This window comes from Osmerus mordax, chromosome 14 (genome assembly GCF_038355195.1).
Source record: "Osmerus mordax isolate fOsmMor3 chromosome 14, fOsmMor3.pri, whole genome shotgun sequence".
Lineage (NCBI taxonomy): Eukaryota > Metazoa > Chordata > Actinopteri > Osmeriformes > Osmeridae > Osmerus > Osmerus mordax.
The window spans coordinates 8,274,671-8,293,791 of NC_090063.1; the positions used below are offsets into that span (position 1 = coordinate 8,274,671).

At 46.3% G+C, this 19,121-nt stretch overlaps 1 protein-coding gene across 2 annotated transcripts in view; it reads right to left on the reverse strand.

Annotated features, from left to right (window-relative positions):
- Positions 1–18,310, reverse strand: part of zcchc7 (zinc finger, CCHC domain containing 7) — a 23,315-nt gene extending 5,005 nt beyond the window's left edge. The window contains exons 1-7 of one of the 2 annotated variants that reach the window (XM_067249775.1): positions 18,240–18,310; positions 16,562–17,088; positions 16,210–16,456; positions 3,501–3,553; positions 2,827–2,958; positions 2,512–2,682; positions 747–782 (exon numbers count right to left, since the gene is read on the reverse strand). In XM_067249775.1, coding sequence (XP_067105876.1) covers positions 747–782; positions 2,512–2,682; positions 2,827–2,958; positions 3,501–3,553; positions 16,210–16,456; positions 16,562–17,041 — 1,119 coding nt within the window. In that variant the 5' untranslated portion in view covers positions 17,042–17,088; positions 18,240–18,310. Of the gene's footprint in view, positions 1–746; positions 783–2,511; positions 2,683–2,826; positions 2,959–3,500; positions 3,554–16,209; positions 16,460–16,561; positions 17,089–18,239 lie in introns of both variants that reach the window. The other variant, XM_067249774.1, reaches the window with a different exon arrangement.
- Positions 18,311–19,121: the final 811 nt, after the last annotated feature.

Consider the following 19,121-nt stretch of genomic DNA (forward strand, 5'->3'; position numbering starts at 1 on the left):
TTAGTTTCCAATGTTCATTTCTCTAAGGAACCCTCTCCAATCACTTACAGTTCAGAGTTCTGATATGAACATCAATGAGCTCTCTCTCTCTCCCTCTCCAAGTTCGCTCCATGTCCCCTCTTCTCCCTCTCCATCCCCTCCCTCCATCCTCCTCCTTCCCTTCTCTCCACCCCTCTCCCCCCCCTACTCTCTCTCCCGCTGTGTAAGTCAGGCCTTAACGATGCTGCCTTTCCATTAGACAGTCTCTGCTAATTAATCTCCACAGAGAAGAGTGACAGACAGACCTCCCTCCACTACACCCACTCACGGCACACACACACACGGTGTGCGCACACACACACACGGTGCACCCCCGCCCCCTCCCCGTCGTCCTGTCCCGTGTGCTGCTGGCAGGCCATTTCATGGTTTATCACGTCTTTTAATTGACAAACAAGCTGCTCTTTTCTTTTAGGGTGAGGTCTATATCACTCGCTCGCTCACTCAACAAACACACACACACATACGAGAGAGAAGTTATTTCAGCAGATGTTGGGTCGTGCGCGCACAGAAACACACACCTCCCTTAGCAACTGCTGTCAGCCCCATGACAGGCGGCCCATGTGACTGTCATACACCTTTCTGCTCTCTGACACACACACACACACACACACACAGACACACTTCAGGGACATAAAGCCTCAATGGTTTTCGCCAATTATACTCTCCCCGTCTTTATACAAACAAGCAGTAAACAGACACACCCTTACCGTGATGTGGTACTGTCGCCAAATTTCTGGGCAGGCCTGTCGAGGGAAAAGTAAAAAGCTCCGTTAGAGAAATGAAGGAAACACACGCAGGCACAAGATAAACATGTGAAAACCGTTGTGTGTGGGTAATTGTCTAGCAGAGTAAGAATGTGGGAAGAACCCATTAGGTGACGCTGAGAGAGCAGATGAACTGACCCTTTTCAGAGATGGAGAGTGAGAGGGGGGCAGAGACACAGAGAGGGAGGGAGAGGGAAAGAAATGAAGAGGGGAAGAGAGACAGTGGGGGAGAGAGAGGTGGGCAGATGGACAGAGGGTCAGAGAGAGATGGAGGAAGGAAAGAACCACGGCAAGAGGATTTGAGAAGCGCGGATCCTTTTCCTTCCACCACTTAATCTCTCCCTCCTTCCCTACCTCCTCTGCTCTCCCTCTCCCCCCCTCCCCCTCCCCCTCCCTCCCTCCCTCCCTCCCTCCCTCCCTCCCTCCCTCTCCCTCTCCCTCTCCTCTCCCTCTCCCTCCCCCCCCTCACCCCCTCCCCCTCTCCCCCCTCTCCCTCTCTCCCTCTCTCTCTCTCCGAGTGCCCCCACACAACCATCATGGGTTGGGGGGGGGGATAGAACATCCCTGTGGGAAGTCTGTTGCAACTTCAACATGAGCCACGGGCTATGTGGTTACACACCAACTGAGAGAGAGACAGAGACAGGCCGACAGTCAGACAGACAGATTCGGGCTAGGAGCCGACGAATAAAGGGAGGGAATAATTAAGAGAGGAAGGGAGGGAGACAGAGGCAGAGAGAGGGAGGGAGGCAGAGGCAGAGAGAGGGAGGGAGGCAGAGTGAGAGGCGGAGGGAAACGGGGAGGAATCGAAGGAGAGAGGGGCAGAGGTACAGCGGGAGGGAGAGGAGGCTTTTACTTGAGGATAAACACTCGCAGTCTTTTTAACCATGCTGCCCCCCCCCTCTCATTCCTCCTTTACTATGCATCTTCCTCCCTGCCTCACTCATTCATTCCCCTCTTCTATTTCCCCTCCCTCCAGACCAGGGTAGAGGGTTGTTGTCGGGGGCGACAGGCGAGGCGCTCCGTCAACCGTCTGTCTTTAATGAGAGACAGAGAAACCGGGGGAGCAGTCCTTGCCACAGACACACACGCACACACACACGTGCACAAACACACACACAAACAGACACACGCACAGACATAGTTCACATTGTTCACAGTTTAGAAAAAATCATAGGTTTGAACTAAGAGAGAAAAAGGCAAGAGAGAGAGAGAAAGGGAGTGAGTGAGAGGGCCAGATAAAGGGAGAGAGAAAGGCAGGGGCTGAAGAAAGAGAGGAAAAAGAGAAAGAGATATGTATATATCTCATATATCTCATCATATATATATATATATATATATATATATATATATATATATATATATATATATATATGAGTGTATGACAACATACATTCCACACAGCAACATCAGTGTAAATGTGCATAATCAACATTGCGGTGAGATAATTGTCATTGACGGTCATTAGATTTACCCTTTACACATACACACACACACACACATTCAAACACGCACACACACACACGTATTCAAATACACACACACGCTGGAAGATGCAGCATGGCAGACATAACTAAGCTGTAATTGATGAACTGTATCAATTAAGATAAACAGCAGCGTGGTCTAACCCTGGGTCACCCATCAAGTGAAGGAGGGGGTCATACATGTGTGTGTGCGTGCGTGCGCATGTGTGTGTGTCATGTGTACTCACGTCCTGGAAGTGCCCGGTCATCCCACAGCGATGGCAGTGCTTGTGCCAGTAGCTGTGCTCCAGGCAGGCCTGGTACAGGTGGCCTGGGAGCCCACAGTTCAGACAGTGCCTGCTGGGGCACACCCTCATGAGGTGGCCTGGCTGCCCGCACAGTGCACAGCATGGCACCTTCTGTGTACACGCACGCACACACACACACACACGCACACAAACAGCAAGGACAAAAAAGGCAAACATCCAAATTAAACTCAATATTCTTTGTTCTATGTTGAGGATATTGCTATATGTGTGTGTGTGTGTGTGTGGTGTGTCTACCCTGGGTTCCGAACAGCTCTTGGACAGATGTCCAGTCTTGTTGCAGTTGATGCAGGTGACATTCTTATCTGTGTAGTACCTGGAAGACACCCGGCGGAATGGCTGATTCTTCTCTCGGTTAGAGATCTGGGCCTGGGACACACACAGAGCATAGTGTTATATATAACATGTCATATATTTACACATATGATTGCTATTCTTGTGGCAAATAGCAATCCATTTCCAGTAAAATTCAGTCCCATTAAAAGCCCTAACCCTTATCCTTACCCTAACCTTAACCCAAAAAGCCTGACCTTAATCGTAAACCTAGCCAATGCTCCTAACCCTAAAACTATCCCTGACTCCAAACCCCAATCCTTAATGGAACCATAACCTTAACAGTCATTCTAACCCTAACCCCCTAAATCCCCTAGAAAAAGAACCAAGTGTGTGTGTGTGTGTGAACCAAGAATATGTTAAACCTTTCCCTGTTTTACTATGCTTAAGGGGACTTCTGGACCCAACAAGAATATCTAGTCCAAAGAACATAGTGTTAGCATAGTGCTACATGGAATAGGTATACACAGACGTGCATGCAGAGCATACTGTTACACACATAGCAAAGTGTTGTACACATACACACAGAACATAGTGTGACACAGAAACATACATAAACATGCCTTAAAGTAGCTTACCTCTCTATCCTTGCCTGACACCACCCAGACTCCACCTACATCACCAATGTCACCTAGGAAAGGACGAAACGAACATTTATGACTTAACATGAAATCCTCATTACCGTGACATGATCATACTATATTATATAGTACAATTTAATACATTACATACATTAAATGAGTTGCACCCACACACAAACACACACACACCTAGTTCAGCTACCCCCTTGATGAGCTGGGTGACTGTGTTTATCCTTTGGACACACACACACACAGCTAGCCTTGAGCCATGTTCAAACATCACCCTCACCCTCTCTTCTCTCCTTCCTACTTCTCTCTATCCTTTCACTCTGTCCTCCTCTGCCTCTCTCCGTCTCGTTACAGTCAAGGTTTTCTTGTTTAAACTGCTGCTCCACAAGTCCCAAACAGGCCTGTGTGTGTGTGTGTGTGTGTGTGTCTGCGAAAGTCATTCCCAAAGCATCTCCCGGCGGGATTCACCAAATAAAGAGCAGGAAGCTTTTCCTTTAATCTGAGGACAGACACACACACACACGCACGCACACACACACACACACACAGGATAAAGGCCAAACCTCTGTGTCAAAGCTGGGTCACACACATTGGGAGAGGAACTGGCTGCCTGCCTACACACAAACAAGTGTATCTATAACATGGGAGTGTGTCTGTCAGTGTGTGTGTGTGTGTGTGTGTGCTGGGAGTTGGTAACATTAAAACATCCCGCTGTCAACAGGGGAAAACCACCAGGACGGAAAGGAGGAGCAGAGGAGAAAGGGACGGATAGCGACAGATGCTATCTGTTTGTCTCATAGGTACCCTAATTAATGAAATGGAAAAAGAAAGAAAAGGAAAGGAGGAAGAGAGGGAAGGAGGATATCAGTTTGTCAGAGCTTGCAGACCAACACAGAGAGGTAGGTGTGTGTGTGTCCTCGGCCGGTGAGAACAGAACGTAAGTGTACGTGTGGGTAATGAACCATGAACACCCGGGTTCTCCTGAGGTGACACACACACACACACACACACACAGTAGTTGGGAAATTGAGGGCACCATGAACAACAAGCTTCTCAAGGGCCAGAAGACGAGACAGGGTGATAACCCAGAGGAAGTGACAGGAAACATCAACTCACACAAGATGCTCACAATCTGTGTGTGTGTGTGTGTGCGTGTGTAAGAAAGAGCACGATGTGTGTGTATAAGAAAGAGCATGATGTGTGTGGAGTATCTACAAGAGTCAATGTCCCCGGTACACATCAAAGCCTTGGTGTCCTCCCATCCCCTCCTCCTCGCCTCCTCTTCTCCCTCCAAACACTTAAACAGGACCCCCACCCCCCCATCACCACTACCCACCCCCACCCAGTCACTGGGCCTGCACTCTCTCAAACTAAATACACACACACACACACACACACAGACACAAAGGGAGCGGAAGAAGGGCCTCGCCTCCAGAATGGAGGGAATGTTTGATACTGAAGAGACACGGAGGATTAACACCCCTATACATGACAATGGCGAGGGTGTGGGTTTGTGTGGGTGCGGGGACGCTGTGTGACAGCACCCTCGCTCTGTGGCCTGCCTTTCTCTAAGGTTAAACACACCCAAGGGGTGTCGGAATCACTCAAACACACAAGGAGGAGAGGAGGACTCGGACAGAAGAGACCAACGGGGATTGGGTGAGGGGACGGGAGAGAGCGAAAACGCGACGGACGGCGAAAGCTGCGTCTGAGGAAGAGGGCGAGGAAGAGGGCAAGAAGGAGTGCATCTGTGAGAGCTAAGAGAGGCACCAGGGGGAGAGGGGAAAGGTACCCATTCCTAGACGGTGTATGCATTCCATACTCACCGTCACTGCTCGCCCGACCCCCTACCCTCTACCTTCCCCTCACCCGCCCCCAAACTCTCGACCCCCCTCCCGCTTCACTCCTCTCCTCACCACACCCCATACCCTCAGACACCAGGTCTGACCCCCCACTGCCAACGCAATGCGTCGCCCCCCCCCCCCCCCCCCTTCCTACTTCATGTTGGCAGATAGGGCAGGGCAGGTGGCCAGACCTGTCATTCAAAGCTCCATTGCCACACGGCAACACTGCAGAGACCAATTACCACTCAGCAGGGGCGCGGCCTGGCAACCACACGGCAAACACACGGTCCAATCAGGGTACACTACAACAGGGACCGAAGGAGGCCAAAGACAGAGTGTCTATGTGTGTTTCTGACAGAGTGAGTGTTGGCCAATTCTCTCAAATCAAGCCTTCATAGGTGCATGTTAATTCCAAAACATGTACTAGTTAAGGAATGTGTTCAGAGCGTCACACGGCGGTTTATGTAATGTCACCATTACAATAATACAACAGGCCCAAATATGAGTTAAACTGAAACCGCTTTGTGTGTCTGAGTGTGTGTGTGTGTGTGCGTGCGTGTCGGGGCGTGCGTGTGTGTGTCAGTCTCTAAAATAAGCCCACCTGCTTGACAAACTTGTACCACCGAGAGTCACCATTTCACTCTCTCCAATCACACACACCCACCAATATTTGTATCTGGAAAAGGGGGAAATATATTTCAATAAAACCAGTGAGTTGCAACCTCAATTTCATTTTGATGAATTTGCTCCTGCGGGAGAGGAAAGCTGGGGGGGAAGGGGGGGGGGCAGTCAGCGGGGGGGGCTAGGTTGATAGAATTTTCATGATTGTTATTATTGTTATTATACAGAAGGAAGAAGGAGAAAAGAAGAAAAGAAGAAAAGAGAGAGAGAGAGAGAGAGAGAGAGAGAGAGAGAGAGAGAGAGAGAGAGAGAGAGAGAGAGAGAGAGAGAGAGAGAGAGAGAGAGAGAGAGAGAGAGAAAGAGAGAGAGAGGTGCAGGAGATAAACGTTGTGGTTAATCTGCGTCATTCTGAGGAGCGCCGGCCGCCTCTTATCAGGAGCGCGGTGCCGGGAAGCACAGCACCAGGAAGCAGAGAGGTTATTTTACCAGGATCTCTGGCCAAGTAATTAAGCTCCATTCAACACAGCCCGTTCACCAAATTAAAAATTTGTCATCAAGTGGAATTTACCATAATGCCTTTTTATCTGCTGCCACTTTGTGTATCAGTGTGTGTTCTTGTGTGTGTGTGTGTGTGTGTGTGTGTGTGTGTGTGTGTGTGTGTGTGTGTGTGTGTGTGTGTGTGTGGGGAGATAGAAGAGGTAAAAAAGGGGTCTGGGTTTTGGGGTTGGGGCATGCAGACACACACAAGGCAGGCTATTGTAAATTGAAAAATATGAATAATCCAAGCCATTGCGGTTCCCATTGCTTGGTCTCTCTCTCTCTCACACACACACACACACACACACACACAAACACACACACACTTCGTTCAATCCTTCAAATCCATAGCCATTGGGGTAATTAAATAATGGCGCTTTATAAAGTTTTAATTTAGATTTGGTTTTTCCTCCTCCTCCTCCTCCTCCTCCTCCTCCTCCTGTAACCCCCACGACACACACAGTACATTCACCACATAATGAAATACAGAATCAGCCAGTGAGATAGCCCTTGATGGGCAGAGAGAGAGAGACAGACAGACAGACACAGAGAGACAGAAAGAGAGAGAGAGAAAGGGGTAGAGAGACAGAATAAGAGAGAGATTATAGAACAAAAGCGAGTCTCACTAGAGTTTCTAAAACAACAAAATGATTAGTCCAGCAGTGTTTAATTAGACTGAGCAGGGTGGGGGCAGGGCACCAAGGGACATGGTAGTCCACCGAGAAGATCTTTTCATTTCATTACAGTACATCCTTTCTTCCCCTTTTCCGATCCAATTCTCATCCCTTATTTCAGAGAGAGAAAGGAGAATGGTATGAAAGAAGGATGGAGAAGGGGAGGTATAAGGGTATAGGACCCTATAAGGTATAGAGGAATGCTGAGGCCGGAAAACGTGTTTTAAGAACATCCCAGGTTGAAGACAATGGTGAAGAAGGGGTAAAACACATCAGGGAGAGGAGGTATAAAGAGAAAGAGAGGGAGGGAGAGAGAAGAGGATGAGAAAAGGAGGGGGAGATGGACAGATGGCAGGGGTTCTGCCTGGCTGAGAGGGGCAAGAGGAGGAGCTGGGGGTCCAGGGTTACAGTGTGTGTGTGTGTGTGTGTGTGTGTGTGTGTGTGTGTGTGTGTGTGTGTGTGTGTGTGTGTGTGTGTGTGAGAAGAGAGTATGGGGTGGGGAGGGTAAGGAGGTGAAACGCCTAAATACTGCTCCTCCCCTCTCTCTCTCCCCCTCTCTCTCTCTCCCCCTCTCTCTCTCTCTCTCTCTCTCTCAGCAGCAGCATCATCTTCTGGCCCGTCTCCGCTGTACTGTGACATTTGGAACATCTTAGTTTTAACGAAGAATCAATGAGATTTGTTTTTTAACTGTAAAATTAAGATTACATACACACATATAGATACTGTATATATAAATGTAATGTATAATGACATATCTATTGCGTACATATATGTGTGTGTGTGAAGACAGGTTAAGGTGAAGGACAGGATGGTAGAAAAGGAGGGAGATAAGGGGTCGTTTCATTTGCCCTCCTCCCCCCTCCATTTCTCTCTCCCTCTGACAGGTAATAAAGAATATTTGAATTTGGAGTGAATAATATACGTACAGCTTTATTCACTGTGCACTACCCCCAACCACACACACACGCACGCACGCACGCAGGGGTGAGGCCACTGGATGTGTGTGTATGAGATGCCTACTGGCTTTAATGTCAGGTCAATGTTATGCTGACAGTACTGTTACTAAAATACCAAATATCTGCCTCTTTCTAACCCCTCTCCTCCTTCCCTCCATCGCTCTCATTCCATTTCCCTCTCCTTCCACCCCTCCTTCTCCTCCTCTCTGTTCCCCTTCACCTCACACCCCAGTCTCTGTCCTCTCCTCCCTTCCCCCACACCTCCTCTCACTCTGCTCCACTCTCACCAGCTGTACTCCTCCCTTCTTCTGACTCTTCTCTCTCACATCCCTCCTTTCTCCTCTTCCTCTCCACCACTCTGCCATCTCCTTCCTATCCTCCCCCTTTCAAACCATGCCACTTCCTCCACACCCCCCCCGTCTCTCTCCCTCTCCCCCCCTCTCTCTCTCTCTCCCTCTCTCTCCCCCTCTCCCTCTTTCCTTACCTCCCTCTGCCACCCTCCCCTCTCTCCAGCTCAATCCTATTCCCCTTGGGGCATGCTAAATTGAATTGGTGTGTTTATATGAACAACAGGAGCGCTGCTTTAATATACCTTAGAGTTTATGGCTAATGTCTCCATGCTAATACCTTTGGAGTGCACACACGCAGCAGACAGAGAAGGAACGTGTCTAAGAGAAAGGTTGGAAAACCATTACAACTCTTCCAGTTATACCTGTGGTTAATTCTCAGTTCTTTTAAAAGCGCATGTACACGCGCACACACACCCTCGCGCGCGCACTCACACACATTCCTGCTCTTCCCCCCAGTTTAAATGGACAGAAGAAAAGAAAGCAAAATACTTTTTGATAAGAGGTCATACTGAATACGGAGATTGGGCTGAGGGAAGCCGGTCATGCCTGCCGACCTGCAAACATGCCCGTGTTCTCTCTTTCAGTATACCTCTTTTCTATTCTCTCCTCGTGGCCTGCGGGGAAAAAAAGAAACCTACAAAGAAGCCTGAGCTACAAAGAGATGGAAACATTGGGGACACTTTACTCAATTACTATTGATCAGTCTGCACTTAGACACACACACACACACACACAGATCAGACGACTTTTCTGAAATCTTGTCAGTTTGGCGACAGTTATTTGTTGAAACTAAAACACCCTGCAGCATTTACGGGGATGACGCCGAGGAACGAAGAGTGCCGACTGAACGCCGGGAGGAAGATGCGCTGACAAGGATTAGAGAAGTAACAAAACAACATTCAGTTTAACAAAGTAACAGAACTCCTCACTATACATCACTAAACACCTTGTGAATACTCATAGGACCATGAAAACCCTGTTTCAATGTGGGAATATTTGTCAAACTTCAAATGAATGATCCAAGGAAGACATGAAGAATAGCTGTGCTGAGTTTACGTCATTTCTAGAATGGTCCATTATGATGTGGAAGTATGTGAAAATGTCCTGTTTTTATTCCTTGAAATCAAGAAAAAAAAATTGTATGAAGCTTGTTTTCAACCAATCATCATAAAGGGTTGACACTAAATGAATTAACAGAACCAACCGGAATGACTCCAGAAGGAAGCCATATCATTGAATGCCACAATCTTAAGAAAACTGTACTACTTAAACGTGCCTGAGACTGCAATAGACAAGTCTGCAGCTATCCTATGACAAATATAAACTCCTAAAGCATGATCTGGTATTTGAAACAATGGCTGACCAAACCCCCATCCATACTAACCTTGCCGATAACACAAAACAACAAAAACGCAAATTCTCACAGCATACTGTATATTACATACTGTACACACACACACACATCTCTGACCTCGGCGAGTCTTAGAGACGGCATTCCAACATCTTTTAGGCCACCTCTACTAACCAAAGAGCTGTAAATATTCTGAATGTCACAATCTTGAGATTTTACATGAAACATTGACACACATACACCCAAACTAGAAAAGGAATGAGAAGGAAAGGGATGTGTTGAAGATGTTGTTATCTTTTAATAACTTCGCTCCCCTGCTGAAATATCAGTAACTAAACTCCCCAAAGACAGTTTAAATATCTGTTCTCGGATTGTATCTAGAATTGTTAATTTGACTTTCGAAAGCAGACCTTTTTTCTTTTGCCAATGTAAGCTCAGCCTTCCACCAAACCCTAATCCTGAATAACAGGATAGTCACAGTGTGCACCCCACACACACAAAAAACATCACATACATACACACACAAACACACTGACATATTTACATTACTGACCTATATCCAGTAATGAAAAGGTTATAGTTATATAAGCAGCATAAGTAAGTTCATTTCTGGTCAGGGTCAGGGTGCAGCAGGGGCAGAGAGAGGAAAACAGGACTGCTGGTCCAAAAAAGTCTGGCCTAGCAACAGCTCCGTAACTAGGGCGGACATGAGGCATGGAGCCCAGGAAAGCCGAGACACGGTGAGACAGACAGAGGAGAAGGATGGGTTTTAAAACTTCTAGAATTTTCTCCATAATTCAGTCTACACTTCCTCTACAGAAGAGTAAAGGGCAGTGGATTGGCAGGTTCCTGCATCCTGCTGCCCCACCGGTAGGCTGGAGGGAGTTTTCAGCACATGGATCTGACCAATCCTGACATCTCAGCAACACAACGGCAACATGGGAAGGAGAGCTGCACGGGAGGAGGAAGTACAGCTAGACAGAGGAGAGGAAGACAAGGCATGGAGGGACGCACGCTCCTCCAGGCCTCAGCACCAGTCTTGGTGCTTCAACACAAGACAGACTGGATGCCATATGACCATAGTGTTGCATTCAAAAACAGTACAGAGCACACACATGTACGCACACTCATTTACAGTACATTAGACACACCTTCCCAAACAAGAGAAAGCAACTGGACCCTCCTACTATGGGGCCAGTTGTGTAACCAACACAGAACTAGTCTTCTGGGACGTTCTGTCAAAACATCACCTTGCTATTTTTAGTCATCTTTGCATACGGAGGCAACTGTACTGTGTGCGTTCACCATTTGCCTAACTGTTTAACTGATGTTGCAGTGGGGAAAGACGGGAGAAGAGGAGAGGAGAGACAGAGGTAGACGGACAAAGAAAGAAAGGGACAAAGAGCAAGAAAGAAGGAAAGAGAGACGGACAGTGAGATTTTGTGTATCCATGACTGGTTATCCCCTCTAACCTCCATCTCCTCCTAAAGCCTTTTTCATTTTAATATGCGGCTCCACCTCCTCCAACCACCTTCTCCAACCCCTCACCAGCCTAGGCCCAACCCCAGTTAAAACAGCCTTTAGTCCCTAAACCTTCTCTTCAGACCCACCCCACCCAATAAATTAGAACAAAATGACAAAGTTCTATGGCCAAATAAAAGCATGCCATGTTTGCAGTCTCAAGGGGGCTCTACCCCAATGTAATTAGATTTCCTATTAAGTGATTGCTTAATTATTATGAATATTATTGATAATGGTCTTAGAAGAGGGGGAGACAGTGCAGAATAAAAGAAAACCAGTAATAAGAGAGTGTGTGCGCACCGAAGACGTGCTACACATCTGCTGGGCTCCTAAGAGAATCATATTCTTGCTCTCAACGGAACACACTGGTTGAATAAACATTAAATAACCACCACCAACACACACACACACACACACACATACTCCAGCTTCGGGCAAGAGCAGACCCTCTGTGGTCTCTAGTCTATTACCCTAACCTCAAGGCCATACTGCTACTGCTGAAATACTGGCTGTGTGTGTGTATTCCCATTGCAGTGCACCTCTCTTTTAATAGAAATATTAGCAACCGTGTAGAAACATTGCTCTTTTCCAAAGCTACTTTATAAGGCCTTTGGTTCTTTCACTTTAAGGTCAACTCAAACAGCAGATCTGTCATGTCTGTCAGGCCACTTGGGCTCACTTTACTGTGGGCCTACACAAGGTGTGAGGGCGTAGGTTGACATATACTGGCCATATGAGAAGGGGAGAGGTATTTTTAAATTATTTTCCAGTAATCTGAAGTTAAAATGGTCCACACACAAACCAGAGACCTCATGTTTTTAGAACAAACAACCGCACTCATGCAAATTAGAAGAACAGATGTCTGGTTCTTTTTGTGAAAGGTTTCCGGAGTAAAAAAACAAATAAATACAAAATGTTCATGTGCAAATTATTCCAAGAATTGGTTAGTGTCTTTTTTCCAGATTAAGATTTTTCACAGGCCTAAAATACAATCGCAAAAATAACCTCTCTCAAACCAAGAACAGCTATAACTGAGGGAGTGGTAGCCTTGTCTCACTACAGACAGGAAACACATTGAAATTACAGTTATAAGTCGAATTGTATTTGTACATAAATGTTTCATGCTCATTTAAAAAAGACATTTAAGACATAAATTTACGTTTTATTTTATAAAAAACAATGTGACCATTATAATTATTCACAACTACAGAAATAGCTACATCTTTAAATTTTTGGACAAAGGTTTTATTTCACTTCCTAATATTCATTGAATCAACTTTACACAGTCAAAGTTACCCCAGTAAACACAGAAAAAATAGATGTAATTGTAGAGGGTGGAGACAATCAAACTAGCCAACAGAGTAAATAAAAATGCTGTTTTGCATTGTGGGAATGTCATTATAAGAACTACTGAATTACAAAAGGTCACAACTGAATTGTGGGGCAAAAAAACGTTATAAAAAGTTTTGATTACCAGGTGAACATTACAATGAGTCAATATTTTTTATTTAAAAAAATCTGACACATGCAGAACATTATTATATATTGTATACATACAAAGAGCAAATAAGAGATATTCGTATTAGTACAGTAACATCTCCTAGTGTTTATGTGTGTGTGTGTATGAAATAAATAGATATCTATATATGTGTGTGTGTGTGTGTGTGTGTGTGTGAGAATGTGTCGCCTGTGCAAACACCCTGTGTGGTAGGATGGGTGTGGCGTTACACCTCGTGTGGCACTGGGCTGCCTCGATAAGAGTTGATCCTATCCATGCTCCCTCAGTACCACCCGCCCACACACACACACACACATTTACACAAAGTGTCAAAGTACACTGTAGAACACAGCCTAGATGTGTTAATTCGGTGTAAACATAAACAAATAGTCCTAACATGAAATGCAAGACAAGTTTTATATCAACCCCTTCAACACTGACCTCAACCCTGACCAGTCACATACAAGCTTTGAAGTCCAGAATGGCTACTTGTAAACATAATTTAAATGAAAGGTTCTAAAGATTCTAGAACCTTTTAAGTTCTACTACAATTCCATTTCAGATGATATGGGAAAGTGTGAAGAAGTGAAGGTGGAGGCTAACCGTGCGACAAAATACTAGTTACGTGGAGAAGAAGTTCTCTTGTTTATACTTACAGAGAGGAACGAATGGAAGTGTGTGGTGAGGAGATGAGCCCAAACTCCTGATTCTATCCCTAGGGAATCCTCCTCCTTCTGAGAGGTGAGGAGGGGAGAAGGTCTTACCTTCTTTCTGCACAAGTTCTTTTCTCCTAAAACTCAAAGCTCAAACTCAGACACCCTCAAGGAAAAAGGTATTTTGAGACCTCTAACACACACACACAGAGAAATCGGCCACCCCGATAGCCAGTCCACCCAAAACTCTCTAAGCCTCTAACAAAGTTTGGTGTGCAGTGACCAAGACCAAGGGAACAAAAAGAGAGAGAAAGAATGGGAGGGATAAAAAGAAAAAAAAAGTGTGACCACTGAGCGAGGTTTAACCAGTATTACTCAAGTTTAGCCTTTCCACGCCTTCGTCCCTTACACACACACACCACCTGGAGTGAGAGGGGCACAAAGCTGGTTTTGGGAAGCCCTTATTTTTCTCTCTTGTTCCATCTGGCTGCTGCTGCTGCATGAAGCTTGTGCGCACGCACACACACACACACACGCGCACACACACACACACACAAAGAACCTCCTCTGAAGGTCTACTGGTTGTCTGTGTGAGGGAGTATGAGTAAATGAGTGAAAGAGAAAAAGAGTATAAGGAGGAGGAAAGGATTCAAGCCTCTTCCTTTATTTGGTCTTTCTTTCCCTCCATTTTGTCTTCTTTCCAGTTTCCTAGTCTTTGAACCCACCCATCATTACCTTATAGACCGGTGACTGGCCAACCACAGTGTGTGTGTATGTATGTATGTATGTGTGTGTGTGTGTGTGTGTTTGTGTGTGTGTGCGCATGCGTATAAGATGAAGAGCCTATGTGAACCAAGAGCATGTGTGAAGATATTAAATTCCGAGCGTGCAGCTGTGTGTGTATATGTGTGTCTGTCTGTGTCACAATGCGACAGTGTGTGTGACAGGATGGATTCAGTGTGTCTAGGTGACAGACATGACTGTACTGAAGTGTAAAGGGGAGCGAGAGAAGCTTGTCGCAGACTGAGAGAAGTGAATGTGATTTGATGGTGACACTGAGAGGGGCTTTAGGCGTACAAATACCATTAGTCACTGCTGTGAAAACCTCTTACTATTCTTCTCTCTCTCACACACACACACACACACACACACACACACACACACCCCGAGTCCAAATCCCCTACACTCGGTTATTGAAATCAATACACCATAAACACTGTGCCATATCAACAACACTAAGAGAAAATCTGTTCTGTCCTTGCCTCCTCTCCTCGTGTCTCCTTCCTCTCTCCCGTCAGAGTGAAGGGCAGACCTGGCCTCACCACAGCCAATGGAGGAGAGAGAGTGAGGAGAGGAGACGAAGAGGAGAAGGCGACACTCAGAGTATTGGGACAAATCATCTTTCAATCCTCCTTCCTCCTTCATTCAACATGCCAACCCCCCTCCCCTCCACCCCATCACCCCCGCCCTCATCCTCCCTACCCACCCCCTGGCCTTCCTCCCCCACCCCCTTACCCCCCCCCCTCGGTCCCCCTCCCGCCCGACCCCCTGCATGCAGACATGAGGTCAGGCTCCAAAGATCACAGGGCGAGATGAGAGGGGGAGAGGGAAAGAGGAAAGGGAGGGTGGGGATCTGCCCTGAAACTGTTCACCCCCCTAGTCCTCTTCAGAACCAGGCCGAACCCGCGCGTGTGTGTGTGTGTGTGTGCGTGTACAGGCAGTAGAGAGCAGAGGCACTCTTGCAGAAACGTCAGCCCAGGGAAATTCAAATGAGGAACAGAGAGAGAGGAATGGAGAAAGAGAGAGAGGTGGGGGAGAGAATGAGGGAGAGAGAGGGAAAATGAGAGAGGGAGAGAAAGATACAGAAAAAAGAAATAGAGAAGAAAAGAGAAAAGTAAGACGGGAAAACAGGAGAGAAAATAAAAAGAATAAAAGAAACAAGAGGTGCCAGAAAGAGATGGAAAGAGAAAGAGGAATAGAGAGAGAAAGAGCAAGAGAGAGAGAGGGGAAGAGAGGTAAAGAGAGATTGCTGAGACTGCAGGTTAAGATAATGATGGAGATCTGGAGAGATTTGCAGAGAACATTTTTATTCATCTTTCTGATTACTCTCTCCACCCCTCTTTCTGCACTGTTGTCTTTCCCTTGTTTGTTTTTGGCATTAGCGTTACGAGTGTGTGTGTGTGTGTGTGTGTGTGTACATATGCATGCAGATTACAATCCAGTCCTCAATACAAACGCACATATACAAATACATACAAACCGTGTGTGCGCTCCTACACACCTTCACCCACAAACACATGAATCAGAGGATGAGCAGTGTTAGGAATGCTAACAGCTTACCGACATGGAATCACACACACACACACACACCGCACACACACAGTCCCTGTGCCCAGTCCTTATCAAAGTTCTGCAGGTAGGTTCTGAATGCGTTGGACCACACAATATCCTCTTCAGTCCCCCTGACACACACATTTCTACACACGTCCTCCGCAGCATACATACACACACACCCTAAACACACCCTCTCCATACAATAACATGGCACACATAACCATGAAGACACAGCCAAAACCACACGCGCGCGCACACACACACACACTCACACACAGCCATTACACAGGCTCGCACACACACACACACACCCCCCCAACATACATGATAACAGGCACACATGAACACACACACCCACCTGCATTGCTGTGGCCCCCTCCCTCCAGGTTGAGCTGAATGCTGCTGTCCTCCTTCTGTCGGCCCCCTCCCAGGAACATCCAGCTCTCCAGGCCGTCGGACTCCGACTCGGACCCTGGGTGAGATTTGGGCCGGGATTCTGATTCCGACCCAGGCAATGATTGTGATTGTGATCCGGACTCTTCTGAGATCAGAACCACCACAGAGTCCAGACTGGGGCTCCTCCTCTTTTTCTTCCTCTTCTTCTTCTTCTGGGCAGAGTCAAATCACAGTTCACACACGTGCATCTAATAATCTGACATATTTACACAAATATTCTCTAGTAAACATGCACACACGCACACAAACTTTACCTGCTGTGCCAGTATCGAGGCTTTGAGGGGGCGTGGCTTTGGCCCCAGCCTTTGACCTTTCACATGACACACCCCGTCGTCCGTGTCGTCCTCTGAGATTGTGATGACTTCGGTACTCGAGTCGATGACAATGACCTGCGCCTGGATTGACCTGCGACCTTTCACCTCCTTCACCTGCTTTTTCGCTGCTGCTTCCTGACTTCGCTCTGTGTGATGTTGCAGGAGTTGCCGTATGTAGTTCTCACCCTCGTCATGTGACTGGGTAGGCTGGTGTTGTTTGGTTTCCTTCTCTCCTTCCTTCTGTCCTTCCTTCTCTCCTTCCTTCTCTCCTTCCTTCTCCCTTTCTCCCGTGTTGGAAGCATAGTGCAGCTGACTATACAGCTGCAACTCCAGCTCACTGTCGACCTCCGACCCCTCCGACTCGTCCTCAGCGTACAGCTCATCCTCCACTTCCTCCCTCTCCTGGTAGCTACAGAACATCGCCACGGACACCGCAGGACGTGGTTGGTAGTCCTAACACGCTCACACTAAAACATACACAAAGCCAACAGTAAAGAAAAGTAGGAATTGGAATCGGTTATCATCATTATAATCAGCAGTCATCATCTTCATTCTCCTTCTCTTCTTCTACTGCTGTCTGTCAGCATGTGTGAGCGTGCCCAGAGCTGACACACTTTATTAATGAGTTGCCTTAATCAGGATAACCAGCCCAATGGCAAGAAAGCCTGGTTCCAACTACTGCTAGAAAGACACACACATGCACACAGCCACAGCCAGCCACACACACACACACACACACACACAGGGAAAGAGGGAGCCCTGGCCCATTGCCCTGGCTAGCCCTGCGTGTCTGTGCCATGATGCCTAGAGATGATTGTCTCCCAGACCGGCCTCACGGTGGAAACGCCACGCTAGGTGGTCACAGCCCAGACCAGGGAATAAGGACAGAAGAGAAAGAGAGAGGGTGTGTGTTAGTGTATATATCCCTGGAGACATTAAACTGCTGGAAAGAGGAGCAAATGGCGAAGTGCTGCATAGTTCCATCTTGAAGGTGTTCTAAATACAGACCAGGGTTACTGGTGAAAATGAGCTAGGTAACCCGACTGAATGGTGTCTTCTTTGCTAGCAGTGTGACAGGCAAACTCTGCTTTACCATCCCTAACATTACGCTGGCAAGTACTTTCTGATTGGTGTAAGATCACTACATACGATTTCCCACATATTGAGCAGCGCTCAGCCACAAACTAAAACAATTGCATTTAGCTAAATACATTTATATAGAGAAAATTCCTCGTCAGGGAGTTCACTGGTCGAATGCTAGCTACCTTAGCTAGCTAGTCAGCTACGTTGCCTGGCAGTTTTTCTTCAGACATGACTCAAAATGATGAAGCGTAAAAGACTGCAGAAGAAAATGCGATAACTGCACAAAACAACAACATCATATTAATGCAGTTTCATTTGTTTGTCACTGTTACATGGAGATCATGCTTGCAATTCTTCAAAAGCTCTGCCTTTGACCTGGGTCCACGTGTTTATCAACTCTGTAGCCGGTGGCATGTAAACAAAGAAGTTTTGGTAATTAAAACTGCCATCACAACACTAAACCAAGCTCTTCATCCGTGATCATTGGTGAACTGACGTTAACCATGCTAATAGTGTCAATGGACCAAAGACTCACCGAAATTACCCGAAATTTAGCAAATTTACAGATGCATGTTCTCTCTTCTCTCCCCTTGCTGCTCTCAGACCTCTTCCGGGGTTGTCAACGAGAAAAACGTTGGCCAACCATATGCTCAAAAGAACTCCCTGGGATTTTGCTATCGGCTTCATGAAACTCATACGTCAAAAAACAAAATCGAAACAATAATGACCATATTTAAGTATCATGCCTTTATAGATATTGCAGTAATTGTTTATATTTATATTTATCTAAATAGGGAGAACCTTTACATGGTGTTTGCATCGATCACATCATATGATGTGCCACCGTATGACATGTAGAAATAAACTTTTGTGTGCTCAATGGTTTATGATTTAGCATTTTACCGTTGTGGCGTGAGCATATCTCACATCCATTTCGTTGTTTGGTGAGCAAGGCCCAGGCGTTTCCTTTTCAACCCTCTTAACCCGAGGAAAATGAAAAATGTTATATCGAAAAATACAAATTCACATATTTCACAAATTCACATATTCTTGACAAACCTGTCAAGAATATGTTAGAGGTTATGTTTCAGGTTATGTTAAATGCTATGTTATAGGTTCCTATACACTATATTACAGTACTGTCATACTGTGATCCAGGGATATAAATGAGAATATGATAGTAACATCTATCAACTCCATTTGTGTTTATTCCTATACATAGCTATACTAGCACACACATTTACATCTCCTTTATTCGCCTGTTTCCTAACATCAGACTTTCTATCATGATAATTGTGAAAAAAGTGTCAAATAGGTTCCTATTTCTGATGATACAAAATTGTCTGGATGAATGCCATCTGATCCTGGCGGTGTCTCCATGCATGTCACACCCAGGAAAGGCCATCACAAAACTCTG